Source organism: Centruroides sculpturatus, unplaced genomic scaffold, assembly GCF_000671375.1.
Source record: "Centruroides sculpturatus isolate CEXI.00-Female unplaced genomic scaffold, Cexi_2.0 scaffold130, whole genome shotgun sequence".
Taxonomy (NCBI): domain Eukaryota; kingdom Metazoa; phylum Arthropoda; class Arachnida; order Scorpiones; family Buthidae; genus Centruroides; species Centruroides sculpturatus.
Window position 1 is genome coordinate 674762 of NW_019384364.1, and position 19311 is coordinate 694072.

At 41.1% G+C, this 19311-nt stretch overlaps 1 protein-coding gene across 1 annotated transcript in view; it reads right to left on the reverse strand.

The window, feature by feature from the left end:
• Positions 1-859: 859 nt before the first annotated feature.
• Positions 860-19311, reverse strand: part of LOC111642243 — a 47801-nt gene continuing 29349 nt past the window's right edge. The window contains exons 7-17 of the mRNA XM_023388555.1: positions 17213-17274; positions 14426-14528; positions 8517-8602; positions 8310-8410; positions 8145-8215; positions 7803-7910; positions 4657-4727; positions 4459-4579; positions 4014-4178; positions 3849-3942; positions 860-3776 (exon numbers count right to left, since the gene is read on the reverse strand). Coding sequence (XP_023244323.1) covers positions 958-3776; positions 3849-3942; positions 4014-4178; positions 4459-4579; positions 4657-4727; positions 7803-7910; positions 8145-8215; positions 8310-8410; positions 8517-8602; positions 14426-14528; positions 17213-17274 — 3801 coding nt within the window. The 3' untranslated portion in view covers positions 860-957. The remainder of the gene's footprint in view (positions 3777-3848; positions 3943-4013; positions 4179-4458; positions 4580-4656; positions 4728-7802; positions 7911-8144; positions 8216-8309; positions 8411-8516; positions 8603-14425; positions 14529-17212; positions 17275-19311) is intronic.

Sequence of the window (19311 nt, forward strand, 5' to 3'; positions counted from 1 at the left end):
TTTTTTATTTTTTCCTCATTAAAGACTTTTCTGTAACTAACGGTGGACAATCGGCAACATTATTTATCATTACAGTTTCCATCAAAATCACTTTCTAAATATTGTAAACAAACAAATCGTTAACAACCTGTATTCTCGGTAATGCTTACAAAAATATATACCCCGTATGATGACGTAAACGCCGACTCTCTACGTCACCCGGAAAGTGACGTAGAAGCGGGCGGTGATGTCATAGATGCCTAAAAGTTGTAAATATTTGTTCGCAAGTGAACAATCGTGAACAATAGAGATGTGCAGTCAGTTTCGAGTTTAATTTAAAAAAAATCGTGATTATAAATAAATAAATTTTAAGATTAATTTAATAATTTTTTGGAGATTTTCGAAACCAAAATGCTCACCTCGGCTCGGCTCTAACCTGTGTGTTTTTTAGTGTTTTTTTTTTGGATTATAGATAAAGCGTGAATATATAATATAAGCAATATCACAGAACCAACACGTGGATCTCCGACTTCTAACAACGATTTTACACGATGACAAAAATCTAAATAGAACTTGCTACGTCGATAAAGTTTGAATTTTTCGGAACAACAAATCACAACACACAAAAATGCAACGTCTGGCCAATTGTACGCTTCGTAACAACGCTAACTCATTGTTATGCTTTTACCGTAAACGTCATAATAACAACGCTATCTCATTGGTCGATATCCGGCATTTGTTTTAATGAGGTTGTGTATTTATAAAGTTAGTCGCGGGTTCGAGTTCTGCGCTTCTGTCGGATGGAAGCGTTAGGATGTGTTTTGTTTCTGTATGGAAATTCTTTCTCTCTCTCTCTTTGTGCGAATTGTTTTGTTCTATGCTCCTAACAAACTCTAAGATCTGTGGTGTGCTTCGTTTGGCACTACGCTGCCTCCTCGGTTACGGATATTTTCGGGAGTGTTGAGGTGGTGCAGTTTCTTATTTGGATGCCACCCTGATCAATTTGTTACGCTGCACCGCCGGCGGTTTCAGGCGCTGAAGGGGAGGCGCTAGTTCCTTGGCTGCGGAGGACGACGTGGCTTTCATGAAACCGAAGGTTTTCTGCGGCGGCGCGTTCTTCTTGGAGGAAGAGGCGACGGTTTCTTTGACTCGGTTGGGCACGCTGCTCTTGGGTGGTTGAATGCGGCTCGGTTTGGGTCGAGATGGCTTGGGAACCACTTGCGTTTGGGGTCTGGCACGGGACGGTAACTTGGTCTCTCTGGAGGGCACCTTGGACGTGGCTCTTTGAGACTTCTCGACCGAACACTGGCGCTCGTTGGAACGGCTTCTCACTTCCGTGACTTGAACTCGGTGGGGCGGTTTCAGCACTCGCGGTGCCGCTTTAGACTTGTCCTGGGCGGCGGTTCGCGATGTGGAATTCGGTACCGGTTTCGGGTTCGAAACCTGTCTGGATCTGTTGACGGTCGGAGGGCGGGTGATTCTCGATACCGGAGCGTCTCCACTCAGACTAGTCCTGGAACTCCTCAAACTACTATTTTTGGAACTAGTCTGACGCGGTTCCATTAGTCTGTCAGTGACCACGCTCGGTTTCTGAAGGCGAGTCTGGGCGCCGGTTTTAGGCTTCGGTAGTCCGCTGGACCTCTCCGGTTTGACGGGTCTTCGCGTGTTTTCTACCCTGGATCTAGAAAGTCGGGACTGTTCTACAGGAATCTCCTGTTTGCTCTTTCTCTTCTGTACGGGCGAATGCTGTTGAAGCTTTTTGATGGCGGCGATGGTTTCGTTCGGTTTCTTCTTAGGCGGCGTCTTGGGCGAGTCTGCCAAGTCGATATCGCACGAGCAACTCGATCCGGCACCTTGGGATTGGGTGTCGCTCAGGTGAGACCTGGTTTCGTCGAAACCTTCGTCGCGCTCGGCCGTGCCACTGGTTTTGTGACGTAACAACGGCGAAGGAACGGAGTCCGTTTGAGAGAGTATGCCGCTGTCTTGCAATTTCTGTCTTTCCGAAGACTCCGACTCCAAACTAATACTATTTTCGCATATTTCCGTAATGTCCTCCTCCGCATCTCTACTCGTGGACGAATCTTGGGATCTCTTTTGAGTGTCCAGAAGCTTTTTGGAGATCTGCACCTCTTGTTTCTTTTCTTCTAACTTCTTTTCTTCTTCTTTCTTAGCTTCTCGGGACTCTTTCTCTATATTTTCTTGAGATTTGAGTATTTCTAAAGATTTCTTCTTTTGCACTTCCAACTCTTGCTGCTTTCTCAGGGCTTCTGCTAGGTACAAATTGTCCGATTCCTCTTCTCTCTTCTGTTCCTCTCTCACCGATCTGTCCGTGCAATCGGAAATCCTCGTGGCATTTTTGAAGTTCTCCGTCAAGGATTGCAACCTCCTGGCCAGTCTGGAACGTAACGACATGACTTTCTCTTTTTTGCGAGTATCCGTGGAAACGTCCTGCTGATGTTCCTCCTCCGGTTTAGTGGCCGAAACGGCTTTTCCTCCCGCCTGGTTCTTCTCGTGAATGGGGGATAAAATCAATTCCTTATTAACTGGGGAAACGACCGACTGGTTGATTTCTTCGTCGTCGCTATTGCGATTGCGAGATCTCGAACGGGATCTTCGCGTCGTCTTTCTGATGATGGAAAACCTGTCAAAGTTTCCTTCGTGATCGGTTTCTGGCGAAACGCTTTCCTCCTGTGCTGGTTCTTCCACAGATTCGTCGAATTCCAGGAATTTCTTGTACCTGATGCATCTCCTCATCATTCGTTCCATTTGAACGGGATCGTTATGGTTAGAGTCCGTCGATGGATTCTCCTCCGCCACGTCCCTCTTTCTAATTCTAGAAATTCTGGAGACGTCTTGATTGGGGTCGGCATTCGTCCGAGACGAATCAGGTATCTCATTCCCGGCTCGAATCTGTGAATCCGGAGCAGATTCTTGAGTTTTACGGTCGACTGCCTCTTCTGTATTTTTCTTTTCCGCTTCGTTTCCGTCTTGAAGAGAAGAAGCGGATATCGATTTTTTCCACTTGGGTCGATTTTCAATTTTGGTCTGTCTCTGTTCTTCTACCGCTTCTAGAACTTTTTCTACGTCCGTGTTGGACATGGAATCTCTCAATTTCGTGACGTTTTCGATTTCTTGCCGTTTTTTTCTTTCGGAAGCCAGCTTTTCTTTCAGTTTCATCTCCCTTTCTTGTTCTCTCTCGTTTTCGTGAAACCACTCTTCGATCTTCCTCTTCCACAACTTGGGTTTCACTTCTAATTCGGGATTGTCGATGGTGGGGGATATCGGCGAAGCGGGCCTTTCTCTCTCGTTCATTTCCAAGATGTCTTGACGCCTCCTCCGCCCGCTCGACCTTCTGACCAACGCTTTGTCTTCTATGCTGTTCCAAGATTTCCTATCTTTCCCTTGCAGATCTTGGTCCGCTGCCTGGCGAAGATATTCGATGAGGTTATCGTCTCCGTCCGAAGACATTCTGTTCCTTCTTCTTCTGAGACTTCCGTTAGGTGTCGTGTCCGGAGAATCTCCGTTTTCTTCTCCGTTGGAAGTACTCAAAGAACTAATCCTTCTTCGAATAACCCTAGGCGACACTCCCGTTTCTTCTTCGGATGGAACGCTGCTGTTCTGGCTGTTAGTTCTTATCAAGTCTGACCCATTCTCTCCCAGAATCCTTCTTCTTCTTCCTGGACTTCCCGTGACGTCGGTGATGCGGTGGAACCCGTTTCTGATGTCGCCCAGCAACACGTCCACGATGTGTCCATCCGCATCGTTCGATGCCAAAGAATTGGATCTTCCTTCCGACGCTGGAATAAAATTAAAATTAAAATTTTTCTATGGCAAATAATTTCGATACAAACGGGGAAATGTCCGTTTACCTCCTGAGCTGCGTCGCTTCAAGTTCATTTGTTCCTCTCTCTGTTTTCTTCTCACTTCAGCGAGCTTTTCTTGCTGTCTTCTCCTTTCGTTTTCCTGAATAAAACTTATCATTTACCGGCGTCCTTTTTAAGGAAAAAATATGTTTTACGCCAATATTTACGTACCTCGACGGCTGTCTTGAATCTTTGGCAGAAATTGTGAAATACTTTGAAACATTCTTCCAGTTTGAAGGTTTGTAGATCCTCGCAGAGAAACTCGGCCAGACTGATTCGAACATTTTCCAGATTGCTAATATCCTGTTCAATATTTTCTACCACTAGTTTAGCATACTGAAAAAGCAATGCGCATTTACGTTAGGTACCGCGTATAATATAACAAAGGCGGGGAACCCGTGGCCTTGTTTCGATTCTAGCGTGGCCGAAGAATATAAAATGGTTGGGATTTTATTTTATTTTCAAAATCTGAGTTGTGATAACGTTTCTCTGTATTATTTCGATAAAGACAATTTAAGTAAGCTTTCTACGTATGCAGTTATACGAGACGTACCGTGGCCTTCCGGTTAAAAAAGGGTTCCCCGCCTCTGAAATGTACGAAATTCATTAGTTTTACCTTTAGAAATTCTTCCATTTGTTCTTTGATGTCTTTTCCCCCAGTTTCTACTTGCCGACAGATCGTAGACACTTTTTCACTCAAACTGGATACGTCAGATTTTAAACTTTCTATCGACACTCTAAAAAATATGAGAATTTATAAGAATTCGATATCGGGTAATAAAAATTGAAAATTCATAAATCGATGTGTACTGACTTGGCTGCTTCTTCCAAATTCACCATTGTATCTGGAAACTTGAGAAGTTTCGCATTTTTCTTCTCCGCTTCCTGATTAATCAAAACAAATGGATAACATTTAGAAACGCCTCGGCATCCGGCGCATTACAATAAAACAATATAATTTATGCGCGAGTCGTTTCCGATAATATTTCTTGCGATTTTAACGTTTCTCAATGGAGATATATGGTAAAATATTCAATTTATAAAGCAATTTGTTATATCTAGTGTTCTTCTTTAACGACAGGAAGACGAAACGAAAGAGGTGTCGAAATGATAATCGTAATAGGAATAAATCAACTTATAATACAGTCTCGAATGGCGTGTGAGCTTACTCTCGAAGAGAGACCTAATTCTTCGAGAAATCTGCCACTCTGCACGTGGCAGAGCTCGTTGAAAAGGTCTACGTCACACTATAATCCGCGTAGTCGTAGATAATAGGCGGCCCGAGCCGAGTCAGAAAGGGGTGGAAGGAGGAACGGATCTGATCTCTTTTTATATTTGTATTATACGTTTTATTTTTTATCATTCACTCTCAATTCTCACGCGTTAATCTCACGTTTCCTTCCATCCCTTTCGTCCGATATAGACTTCTCCGGCTCGTGTTTACTCTTCGGCCGCTCGGACTATAGCTAACACTACCTTCTACGGCGTTTATCCTCCACCAATATATTAATTTTTTATTTAAAAATTTTTGTAAATGAATCGAGGGCGGATAAAATTCGAGAAGGTGATTTTTAGATATAAATCTTTTGTATACGAATAGACAGCGCGTGGCATATTCTGTTAAATTTGTCTGTCGTAGACTTTAGGGAAGGGGGCATTAACTGTGGATAAAAGTGATCGATAAGAAAAACAGTTTCTTCTACGTCTAACAAATCGATTTTCTTTATCCCTTATCTAAACGAGTACTTTCTAACTAAAAGACAATAATTGGATCCAGAATTACTCTCGATAAATTATACGGAAGTTAGAAAGAGTCGGTCAATTATCGGCCATTTCTCTGGACTTTTAATGCGTTTTTTTTTAAATTAAATGCTAATTCCAAGTTTCCAGAAATTATTTGCGTAAGCTTTTATAAAATCGATAATTCCGCGGAAGAAAATTTTAAAAATTCAGAAGTTTCTAAAAGTGAGGAGGTATAAATTTTTAATACTATCTAAACGAATTAAGTTTTAAAAATTATTTAAGATTTTATTAACGAAAGCTAGTTATAGGTTTAAGTAACGCAAATTACAGATTTAATTCGATATTACGCCACTCAAAATATCGCCAATTTGTGCCCCAAACAGATGTATTGAGTAAGAAAAAGACGAGTTCGGGACATTCGAATGGACTCGCACGAGAAATAACGCTTAGATTACTTTTAAAATACATGAAATTTGGCTTACGGAGATAAAATATCCCGCCGATAAGTCGTAATTATTAAAAATAACAATTAATCTTGATAAAAAGTTGCCATAACAACCTAGTCTGCTCTTCCAATAAGTGGCTTTCGGAATTTGTGACGGTAACCACCGCAGCAAAACATGGCTCGGCTTCTTAACGTCACGGTTACGTCGTGCTTAATCCCATCGGCCTTTTCTGGTTTGCCCACGCGTGAGGCAATTAATTCGCATTCTTTTTAAGAACGATCGATTATAATTTATTTTCGTCGTTTTATTTTACGTTTCCTCCGAACTGCGGAATAATTGCAAAATGGAAAACGACCGGCGAACGGATGCGATAAAAACTCGGCGTAAACCGTGGTTCCGGATTCGATTTCTGCTCCAAATCTTTGGTTGCCAACGCGTAGAGGTACCAAAGGCACGTTCTGTAAAGCAGTGGTCCCCAACCCCCGGGACGCCCAAGGAACATTAAATTATTTCCATTTTATTTACTATGGTGTGTTTCCTCGGATTTGTGCGACTTTTAATGGACGACGGAACAATAGAATAAACTGGACATAAGAAACACACTTCGGGTGTCACTCTCTCCTATTACTCCCAGAGGGACCGTCTCGTTGCAATGAAACAAGCTCGGGGTTCTCATTGATTTAGCGTTTTAGTGAGTTAAATGTTAAATCACATTATATTCATTTTTTGGTGTAACTGTATTTTATTTCGAAGGCGTGTTTAAATACAATTAAATTAAAATTATTAAATTAAATCAATCTAAAATATAAACAATCAACGCTCCCCCCTCAGTGGGCCGCGGTAAAATGATCGAACTTTGACCGGTCCGCGGCGATAAAAAGGTTGGGGACCGCTGCTGTAAAGCGCGCGCCTTTGGTACTCGATCGTTCCTAACGACTCGTTAGCGTAATGGAAAAAGAACGAGTTCCGAATGATAGTTCTCGTTGTCGCTTAGGGAAAATCCCCACGGGAAAGAAATCGGAATAAGAATTTAGAGAAATTTTCCTTTTCCGTAGTGCAAAACGAGTCGAGAGAGTTTTAACTTTTCCTCTACCGAATCCGGTAATGGAATTTCTCCATCCAATAGCCAGCGACGCCGTCACCACTCCTAGGCGTCTAGTCTCCAGTTACGTAACAACGCGAATAGTCTGGAGGAACGAGTTAGCACCACGTGATACGCGGACGGGGATTTTATCGAATCGTTTGTAAAGAGGTTCGATTCACCGAATTGTCCGTCGTACCAACGAAGCGCCGCGATGGCTTCTCCCTCCCTTTGAATGTACGATAGCGACGCGATTGCTATAGCAGCCGATATCCGACATTTTAAATTTCTTCTACGGAGATAACGATAACGCCATGTTAATTACGAACAGAATTACCAGAGAATTATTTATCCGTGGCGATTTTCCGCAAGAGGGAACGCGGCTTAAGAATCGAAAGCGTGCATTTTTCGACTCCGGCGATTCGTTTCTTAACTTCTCGAGCGAGAAACCGAAATCGTTTGGTTTTCTACTCCAGCGATTTCTCGACGTTTCCCCTTTGGGAATTCGAGTGACGAATATTTCCCATTCCAACTGTTCCCAGACTAAACGTCGGTCGGTGTTAGAATAGAATACACCAAATGATCGTTGCCATGAAATTTTAGCGCGTGCGGATGGTGAGTTTACTAAAAGGTTTCGGAGATTAATTTCGTTTTATCCGCGTGACATATTTTAAATAATCGAAATCTTACCAAAGCAACGTAATGGATGAGGTTCATGCCGGGTTTATTGGCACGAATATCAGCGAGCTTCACCAAAGACATCATCTTAAAACCCGCAGCATTTCCTGCATAACCACCCTGCAATTAAATCGTAAAAATTACAAATATTTTATAAACTTTAATTTCTTTTCGTCTGGCCACGCGCCAATAAAGACTTTTCCGCGCTCGAACCCGAATCGCGAACGGGATAATCACGTTTCGCGCCACAGTTGCGGTTAGAATAGTATTTTCTTTGTTACGACCGAACTTATTTATACGAATTTCAGTAAACGCGAGAAATTAAACGGCAAATAAGGCAGAAAACCAACTTACAGCATTAAGGAAGTTCCCAGCTACTAGCACCATGTAGAGTATTTCGTGCAAGTCTTTACACTCTTTGATCTCTGAAATAGAACACGGGACGTGGCGCCACTTTAATATACGAATCGCCGGTGTTGTCGGTGGTAAAACGCCAAGAAATATTCGCTTTCCACCTACCTTGAGCGGCCATGTTGACACTTTCGATGGCAGGTTCTAAATAAAGCAGATTTGCAGAAAATTCGTCCTTCAAAAGCATGCTTTCAATCCGGAGACGATAGCTGAAAATGACGTCAAATACTTAAAACATTTTCTTTTTAAATAAAAGAACTTGGAATTATTCGTTCAAAACAATAAAATGTCGGATAAAAATATTTAGAATCTTACTGCGGCAGTTCCACCAGCTGTAAAATGAATTTTTCGGCATTTCCAAGTTTGCTTTGATCCCCGTCGTAACCACGTAACATCTCCACCTGAAAAAATGACATTTTGACACTTTTTTTAGTTTATAAACCGATCAAAATACTAAAACTATTTCAAAGAATACAAATAAGACACCGACAAGTTCGGTAATTTGCATTTTTAACGGGGAATTATTCATAAAAGACGATACGAATAACGACAATTTAATTGTTTAAGGACGTTGAGGAACCGGTCAAATCACCTTATTAATCATTCGAATATTTTTAATTTTCGAGCGAGTTTCACCTTTCTGGTTCTTCCGGGTCGGCCATTGTGTGGCAATGTAGAAAAGAGCATCCTCTGACGGTGTTACGTCACTGAAGAGTCAGAACGACTGAGTCAACCCAGTCGCATCGGGCAGTTCACGAATGAGTAACGCGACGTGTAGGAAGCATCGGTTCAAAAATGGACGGATCGATAACGGAATTTGTGGCATATTAGTATTTCCCACAATGCACGAAAGTTTTCTTTGTCGGCGATCTCTCTTCTACTTATAAACTGTGAGAAATTGCGTTAGACGAGTCAGTCGAGAGCGATGGCAATTTGGTCTTTCTGTGTGAAAATACCATCCGCTCCTATTCGAAAACCGGGCCGTGGATAAAAAATTCTTTCTGTCCCAAATTTTGCTCTTCTACGCACACGAGGACCGTTTGTTTAATCATAAAATCCCATTAATTAATACGAGAAACTGAACGAATGGCCGAGGTGGCTAACGAGTAAAACGTGAAGAAAATCCGGGAAACCACGTGGCCGGCCACGTGGTTTCCCGGGGCACCGATGCTATTAAATTTTGGTGGTTAAAGGTGGTTAAAGGGGGATCAAGTGTCGTAATTACAGCGGGGTCGGACGTACGATGCATACACTATACTGGACTCGGCTATACGATACGTATCCTACGCATCGTCTATATTCAAACATCGCTATAGCCTTGCCATTTGTTAGCTTTAAATCCGGTGTGGCGCCGAATTAAAGTATCTCGAACGATAAAAATTATATGTACTGTAATAATATATCCTGGCGCGTGCAAAAGTTAGCCCTGTGTGCGCTATTTAGGAAAACGCTACATCGAGGTTTGACCGTATACGTTTTAAAAAAATTCCATGTATTTGTAAATTTAATCGATTCTCTCTCAGTTTCGAATAAGAAATGTTTTTCTACTTTTCCTTATTTCAGTATCAAATTTTCGGTATTTTTTTTACAAATGAATTATATAAATTAGAGGGTTGGCAAGTTAATAAGGGATTTTCTACAAAGAGTAAAGGAAGAAATAAAGAGTGAAGAGGAAAAATCGAAATAAATGTGAAATGGGATCCGAGATCTGACAAAATTAGAATGGTCAAAATAACAGACGAGTGTGTATACAATGGATCAAAGCCATCAATTTGCTCGGGAGTGAAAAATGATACCGAGAAAATTCTTTTAAAGTGTCTGACGTTTAAAAATATTGATAAATGGAATGTTTTGAAGAGACCCGACGGAGAATTTTGCTTTTTATTCGAAATTTCCCGGTTAATTCGATTAGAAAATTAACCGTCGGGCCCTCTGCCAGCGCCCGACAGGGCCCGGGGTTCTCCACCTTTAGGAGGCTGTAAGAGGCCCGACTAGAGTTATAATCCGTAAACGATGTTTTGGAGTAGGGCAACGCAACGCGTGGACGATTTGCACGGGCGTAAATTCGTACAGTACACGGGGAACGTATTCTTCAATATTTTTATTTTATGCCAAGCTACGAAAATTTGGAGTCGAAGCGAGTTCGGCACACAAATGGTAAACTTTATTTTTTACGTTCGCTCCAAACTCGTTGTCATCGACCCGTCCACCAGGATCGACACCCCTGGCAATTTGCCAAGGGGATGACTCCCGGGAGGAGGTTTTCTATGGGGAACCGGCCCCCATTTAGGCGTTATACGGGCGAAGAAAAGACGAAAAACTCCGGGTGGAGGATCCGTGGGGAGGTGCGAACCCTCGACCGACTATTAGCGTTCGGTAGATTTATCCACCGGGTGGCCGGTGGCGTATTAAACCGATTTTTTACAGAGCCGTTACGAATAAAAACGTAAAGACCACCGTCTCTCACTAGAAATGGAATTTAGACGAGCATAAACAGGAAAAAATAAGAAAAAATCCGAATAAAAAGTACAAAGTACAGAAAACTCCGACGAAAAACGTAATGCAGAAAGTTCAAATTAAAGGGGGAGGAATCAAATCTTAGTTAAAAAAAATGGAAAGGAAGAAAAAATTTGGCTTTTAGATTAAAATGCCGGAGGACAGAGGAAGAGAGAATGGTTAGAGTGACGTCGGAAACGAAAATAACGTGTCTGGAAGAGAAGAAAAATAGGAAGTTACGAAATATTCGATTACTTCTGTCGATAAGACGACGAAACCCTTTATCGGGTTAGGTCGTAACCGAGTTATTTTGATTGATTCCAAAAATTATTGGGGTGAGATTTAGAAAATACAAACGACGTTCACCCCGCCGTCTCTCGCTCTATAACTGAGCGGCAATTTGAAAAAAATTGAAGACCTATAAATCTCCAACGTCGTCCATCTGTCCTTCCTTAATCTCCAGTACGAGCGGTCAAGGTGGCAGCCTACCGCTCTGGGAGGCCCGGGTCAAGGAATCCCCAGGAATTTTTCGGGGGAGTGGTCCGTTAGATATGTCGGGCCCCGTCCTCACCACCCGGTCGCCCCATTGTGGGCCTGGCTGAACCTACAATGGGCCTGGCTGAACCTACAATGGGCCTGCCATAAGAGGCCCTTTTAGTGCCCACAGGGCGGAAAGAGTATTAAAAAAATAATAATATTAAAAAAAATCTCCAGAACGGAGTTAGATACATAAAATTGGGAACAGATAACGAAAGATTAGGAACAGGAGGTCCCGATCAACTGCATACGAACTTCCCGTGCAAACCGGAAGTCACGTTATTTCAATTGAAAAATTTTCCTCCGAAATGAGTTAGATAGGTGAGGACACGATTTAGCTGCTAACGGGAAAAGTATTATGAACGGGAGCACGCCACTTCTAATTTGAGGTGGAGAGCATATATTTTAAGTTAAATAAATGAAAAATATGATTAAAAATTGCAGTCCGGCATTGTGAATACCTGGACCAAGGAATAACTATAAATAATTTTACATCATTTGGCTGGCAATTTGCCAATCCGCGTGGTGAAAGACGGGAAATTCTCAAATATCCGCAAGGCGGGAACGTGGGAACTTATAAACAGCGACACAATAGTAAACACCTAGATTAAAAGAGGCCGCGATTATGTAAATAAGAACAAGACCCGGGCGAATCCTTTAAATTGTAATTTGCATAAATCGATTTCCCGGTCGGTGTTCCGGCACCAATTAATTGAAGTAAGAAAGGGCAAAATCTGGAATTACCTGGTGTTTCCACCGCCTGCCAGAAAACGCGAAACGTATCGATTCGCATTTAACTTATAAATACGATATTTAGATAATTAAGTGGCTTTAATTAACTACTACGCAACTAGGTGAAAATAAATTAATATTCTTCGTGTAAATTACGCGTGACTCGGCCACTCTGTATCGGTAGTGTTATTCGTATACGGATCTTTTCCGTAAATATTGAGTAGGACACCCTCATTATTCGCGAATTGCTAAACTTACGATTTTGCCTGGCGTTCGAACTGGCTCTGGCGCCAATACCGGGCTTTTACTTTTCCTGCTGTTGTATATACAGTATACATAATAAGGGAAAGTATTGGAACCGTATCAAATTTGACCCTCCGAGTTTTTCGCAAATCTACACCTTTTGAGATCCCCAAAACCCCCAAAAAGGTCAAAATAGAGGAAGATTTTCTTGTGTGCTGGCGTTTATTTCGTTTAATATCGAGAATGGGGTGAAGATTAAGCACGAAATTTAGCACGGTAGCTCGTATATAAGGGGCATAGATGCATAGAGGTGGTTAAAGTTTGAGGGGGTTGGGAGATAGGGACCACGCGTCGTATCTCGAATGTGGTCGCACTTAACGAATATTTCAGTTTATTGGCATTGACAATTTTTAAGAAACTCGTTTTGCCCTCAAAATTAAGCTTTTTTGTTTTCCTTTTTATAATCATTAATAATATAAAAGTTATTTTTAAATAAAATCTCGTAACGGATGGCGCTACACGGAAGTTTAAGTTTACTGCTACCAGCAGTGGTGGAGTGGATAAAAACAATGACCTTTTTAAGTACTTTGCGCAATCGAGTGCCAGTTATTCCGCGTATAAGAGCGCGGTCTTATACGCTTATGCACGAAATACGGGATATTAAATCGGCGAATCATTCCCGACGACTTCGATAAAGGGAAGTGACCTAACGACGTCGATTCGACGTCATTTTACGCTTCTCCATTACGCTAGAATCATAAGAAATTTTAAACAAAAGCAACGTGATTACTCTTCTTTAAAATATGACACGTAAACCCTTTCTCCCCACCCTCTCGACCTTTAACCACCAAACTTTAACGTCATCAATGTCCCTTGTTTACACGAAATTTTTTTTGACATTTTTGGATTCGGGAGGTCTCAAAATGTGGAGATTTGTAAAAAATTGGAAGGGCCAAATTTCACACGATTCCAATACTTTCCTTTGTTATGTATACACAATAACAAGAAAGTAAAAGTTGGGGCCTTTCTGTATTTATAGATGTATGCGTGTGGGAGGAACAATTTTGTCCACCCACTTTGAAACTTAGTAACTCCCCTGTCTTTTGTCGAACATTTCGGAGGGTGGTTTAAGTATTGGGACATCGACGCTATTCAGTTTTGGTGGTTAAAGGTCGAGGGGTCGTGCGTGGTATCTGGAGTGAGGTCGGGTTTAACGAAGATTATACTTGTAATCTGCATTTCATTTTTTTAAAATAAAATAACGGATGGCACCACACACAGTTTTAACATTTTTGCGGGGAAAGTCAGGCAACTGGTTGCTGTGTTTTTACAATTCAGATATCGATTACCTTGGATTCTGCCGATTATCTTTAAAGCCCGAAATACAAGGCGGATAAACATTTGAAGAGTTTTAGAAAGGGGAGAACATCGGACCAGATGTAAAAACGAAATCGAATCTCCAGTAATTAAAGCGCTTTAATTATTTTATTTAATTGACTAAAGTCAATATCCAATTTAAAATGTCGTGGGGTTTTACAGACCTCCATTATTGACCGGAAGGGGAGGAAAGGACCTAGATGTACGCTTCCCGTAATCGAATCGGCCGCCTTTAATTGGTTGGTAACGCGTTTTCGGTGGAAAAAAGTCCCGTTTAGAATCGTAATTATTAATATCGGTCGTTCGATTCGGGGTGGTCTAAAAGTCGGTTAACCATCTTAGAGTTCGAATTATTTATTCAAATATTTAAATGCCAGTTCCTCTATTGTTTCTCCATCAATTTGGTAAAGGATCGTATCCGGAACGCGCGAAATAAAATACGGTTAATCGAATTTTGAGCCTCCCCGAATGTTGACATAACTATTAGAATAATACATGTATACTATTGGGCTGCAATTTCTAAATTGCAGACCTATAAATTCTCACGAGAACGAAGGTGGATAGATGAAAATCCAGACCAGATACGGAAAACTTAAGGCCCGAGGCCCCGATTAATTATATACCAACAACTTCCGGTCCGGACTGGAAGTAAGGCGATTTGAATTCAAAACTTTTACCTCGCCGTATAGAACGATAAATTCGGCGAAGAGCCTACCCTTACGACAATTCAAATTAAAACGAGATTAGGAATTGCATCCGGGATGACGACGACGACGACGTCACGATGATTATTATAAAAGAACGGCCAATGACTAGAAGCGATTAAAAACACCGCTTACCTCATCTGACTCCGGTAAGATCTTGAGAAGTCCTCTTAGTTTCTCTGCTCCGATATCCTCATGGCAACCGTCTCTCAAGATCCTTATGATCTCTTCATTAGTGCTGAAAGGAGAAAAAGGAATGACATCCATCGATAACGAAATATGCTACCAACAGATCGACAGACCGTCGTCGAATCGTGTGACCCGACAGCCTGACGCAATGGGCACGAGAGAAATGGGTCGACCAAATAAGGAACAACGGCGATGATGTCTTATTGTTTTATCTTTTTCTTTTCTGCGCTACCGGTTGTTTCTCTAGTGTTTTTTTTTTCTATTCTTCTCCACGCGGGGTAATCCGTTATTCCGTTGGATCCCACGCGTTTACCTCTCTAAAATTTTTACGCCGATCCGCGCGATCGGATGCAGATTTCACCGGGAAAAACTCGTGTTATTTTATTACGGTCACGTGACGGTTTTCCTCCCTTTCCTTCCACCCCATCCGTTCGTGACACTACCAGCGCCATTGACCGATTTTAAACGAACGGAAACAAAACGTTACGACAAATCTAATTACGTCACAATCGACTTATACGGCTCGAGGAATTTCAATTCTTAATTAATTAATTCGATTATCAATTCCTCTTATGCGTTACGCCTTCTTCGGGGCCGAAGTGGGCGTAGACATTGATGATTTTTGGAATTTTTAATGGGTTTTTTTTCGTAAAATTTAACGAAAAAATCGCTTAAAACTAGCTTTTGCATTTAAATATTTAGGGAATTACCTACTTGAATATCTTACGCTTCGAGTTACGGGGTGGCCCGGAAGTCGGTTAACCGCGGTAAAGAGTAAATTTGTCTTTTATTATAATACTTACGAGCCTAGTGTAATATATTCTTATCCGGTACAGAAATATGAACGCTGGTCGACTCTGGGTTAACCGAATTTCGGGCCATCCTTACAATTATACTAATCGGGCACGTTAAGGCGGGTAAGGTGATTAATTCGTTAATAAGGGAGGCGTACGAGAGTGGTAAAGAGGAGTTTTGTAGGGTTTACCTTACGTAAACGAGCTAATAATAGGTTATAATTGATCGGGAAGTCTTTACGTCGAAAGGTTTCTGCAACAAAATATTAATATTTGAGAGAGTTAACAAACACCGGTAGATGATCGATATCGGGTTTACTTTATACACTGGAAAAAGATAAAAATAGATTTTCCAGTTTGTCGAATATCTGGAAAGATCCGAACCATTCTAGAAATTTCCAACGCCTTTTCAATAGGAAAAGCGTCGAATGTCCCCCCTTTTGAGAATAATTGATCAATTTCCTTCTTCAAATATTCACGTTGTGTTTCCGATGCGGATGTCGTCTCTCTCCTCCGGGCGACTCCTATTTAAATAACTATCTCTACTATAATTTCGGATGCTAGGGCCTACCGGGCCTACCGGGCCCCTCTATACTTTCTCGTCGCGCTCGATCTATCGTGTTTCTTTTCTTCTTCTTCTGCCAGGGTTATCCTTCTCGGTGGCGCGTTATAGCTTTACGGAGCCCGGACGAATTCGAATTAGGGGCCCCACGTAAGGCGTCGACTTCGGGCATTTTTCTTGGAGGGAATTTTTCCACGGAAGTATTTTCTAATAAGAGATCGTTGGTAAAGGCTCCGAGCAATTGCCCATCCTTCTCTTCGGTAAAGGGGACGAGGGCGGTGCCCCAACCCGGGGGCTACGAAACCAGTCCGTAGAATGTCGAATCGGGGCCCGGGCTCGTCGTTAAGCCAGTTACCCGTTAAGAATCGGGAGAGTGGCGCCATCTATGAAGAGAAAAACGAAACACGAGGGGGAAAGAATTTCGTAATGAAGGTATCTTTTCTTACAGGAACCAGTTTTGTTGCCGTAGAATAATAAACACGACAGATTCCTTTTTATCTCCCGACTTTTCATTCTATTCCACGGCCTAGATCATTAATCATTTGGAAACTGACAGGGGTTCCGTCCCGACTCTTTACTCCCAGCAATCTGTTAAATTTGATTTTTAACATTGGTTAAACCCAACAAATATTAATCTGCCCTTAAATACAACCTGACTAAATTGGATTAGACTTTAAAACACTTAACTTTTACCTTTAATTTTCGCCTCGAAATACAAGTCGACCCCCATATAACACTGTTGATAATTCCGTTTTATATGAATTCCGTGTTATACGAGTCACTTAGATTTTACAAATACGTGAGACGTTCAAAGTCCGGCACACATATTTGTAAAATCTAAGTGACTCGTACAACACGGAATTCATATAAAACGGAATTATCAATAGTGTTATAGGGGGGTCGACTGGTATCGAAAAACTCGTTTTGGTGCTTACGGAACCTCAAGAACGATAAACTTCCCTCGAAAGTAAATTTAACTTTGTGTTAAATAATATAAAAAAAATCGCTTTTTTAAAATGAAAATACCTCGTTTAAATCAAATTGTAGACCGTGTTCCACCCCATTCGACCGAAATTCCAGTGGGAAAGGGATCGAAAACGGTGCGGATTATACGGAAATTACTATGGATATTAAATTTATATGCCGAAAAGTAGGGTCAAACTTCCATACGGAGCCACCCTCGATACAGCGCGCAAATAGGAACATTATCGCCAAATTACGTGACTTTCGCCGCTCAAACTTATACGAGGATTAATTCTTATTGTTCCGGGTGCCTCGGTGTAACACCCGGAGGCGCTACATCGAAGTTCGGCCGTATGTATTTATGAGGAAATAACGCGATATAATCATAAATATAGTTTATTAATTAATATTTACCTGCGGAACTGTTTTAGGAAAATGTTGATGTTGAGGCTTCGCTTGCCATCCAGCAAGTTCACCTGAAGAATAAACATTTAGTTTAATTTTAAAAAATTCCATAAAAGTATATTAAATTTTAGCCATAATTTTATATAAATCGGCGATTAAAATGAGCCTAATCGGTACACGTTTATGGACGAGCCAAGGTCGATTTTACCTTATCCAAAATAGGTATAAACAAACAGGTAGAGGAGGCATTAGTCACCGATTTATTCCATTTAAACGATTTAAATTTATCGTCCATAAAAAACTCGATCTGACTCATTCCTCCGATATTTATAAAAATCAGCAACGAGTGGCGTAAATTTCCCCAGCAAAAAAAAAGTTAACATTGCGCGTGGCGCCATCTGTTACGAGATTTTATTTTAAAAAGTCTTTTATATTATTAATTATTATAAACGGGTAGAAGGCTTAATTTCGAGGGTAGTGATTTTATAAAAGAAAGTAAAGGCGAATAACGAATAACATCGTCAAGTCCGACGATCACATTCGAGACAGGAGGCGTCACCTCCTGTATTTCGCCATTCCTTCACCTTTAACCTCCGAAATTTAGTAGCATCGAGCCCTCTAATACGCAAAACTTTCCGCCAAATTTCGGAAATTTTCGACAAAGGGCACGGGAGTTATTAAGCTTCAAAGTGGATGTACAAAATCCATACATACAGGAAAAATCCTTTCCCCTTTTTTTAACCCACAAAAATAGAATTTTAAATAGAAACATTTTTATATGTTCTTCTAAAGCGGCACGACCAATTTATAGGTCAATATATAAATAATTCCAAAAAAATACTAAATTTAGTGATTTTACTTTTCCGGATGTTGTAACATATTCGTTTGTACTGTACATAACACGGGGAAGTATTGTAATCGTGTCAAATTTCGTCCCCCGGGTTTTTCTGCAAATCTCGACGTTTCGAGACTCCCTAGACCCAAAAAAGGCCAGATAAAGGGGGAAATATTCCGTAGATGTGTGTGCACGCGCCAGTGTGTGTGTGTGTGTTGGCGTCTATTTCGTTTAATATCTCAGGATGGAGTGAAAATTACGAAACGAAATTTGGCACCGTATCTCGAATATAAAGGGAATTAATGCTATTAAATTTTGGAGTAGGGAAGTCTAGGGGGTGGAGAAATAGAGAGGGGTCGAGCGTCGTAACTCGAATGGTGTCGGACTTAATGAAAATTTTACTGGTTATTGGCATTTATAGTATTTTTAAACTACTCGTCTCTATATTCAGAATTAAGATTCCTTTCTATAATATTTAAGGATAAAAAACGACTTTTCAATAAAATCACGTAACAGATGGCGCCACACACAATTTTAACTTTGCTCTAACGGCTATGTTAGAGATTCATAAATAAGTAATTTCGGTATAAAAACTGTGCGTGGCGGATAATTAAGAATTCAATAATTTGTATAAAGAGTAAGAAATGAATCGCCCGGTCGATATAAGTTTACGTGGGATGTTTAATGTCACACCAGTGGCCGAATGGATAACACTACCGCACACTGGTAGTTAGTGGTGGATTCGTGCCTACCACGTGGAGTTTTCCGGGATTTGTTCGCGTTCGCAACTCCTAAATAGGGGCTAGTTTCCCGTAGGAAATCCCTAGTAAACCCTACAGGTATTTAGCTAAGTAATTCGAACAACAACAACAAAAATACTACGTTGGTACCTCGTACTTCGAACGTTCCAGAGTTCGAACGCCCTCGAGAAACGAATTCAATTCGAAGTACGAGGCACTGGAAACGAGTTTTTAACATCCACGATACAGGGTTTAAGTCTTTGAATAAAAAAAGAGACATACTTTGTGACGTGTTTGTATATGTGTGTGCACGGGCGTACGTAACATCGGATGTTTTAACACGCGTTCGGTTAAACAATACTCGCACAGACCACACGAATAAATCAAATTCTTTCTCACAAAGCATTCGGATCACCCCGTACATCGATTTTCTATTTTAATTTGTTGGAAAGACCGAATTAAAATCGTTTATAATCCGTCCTTTTGTGAGACGAATCGTAATATTTTTCCCAATTAAACGAAGGGGCGTATTT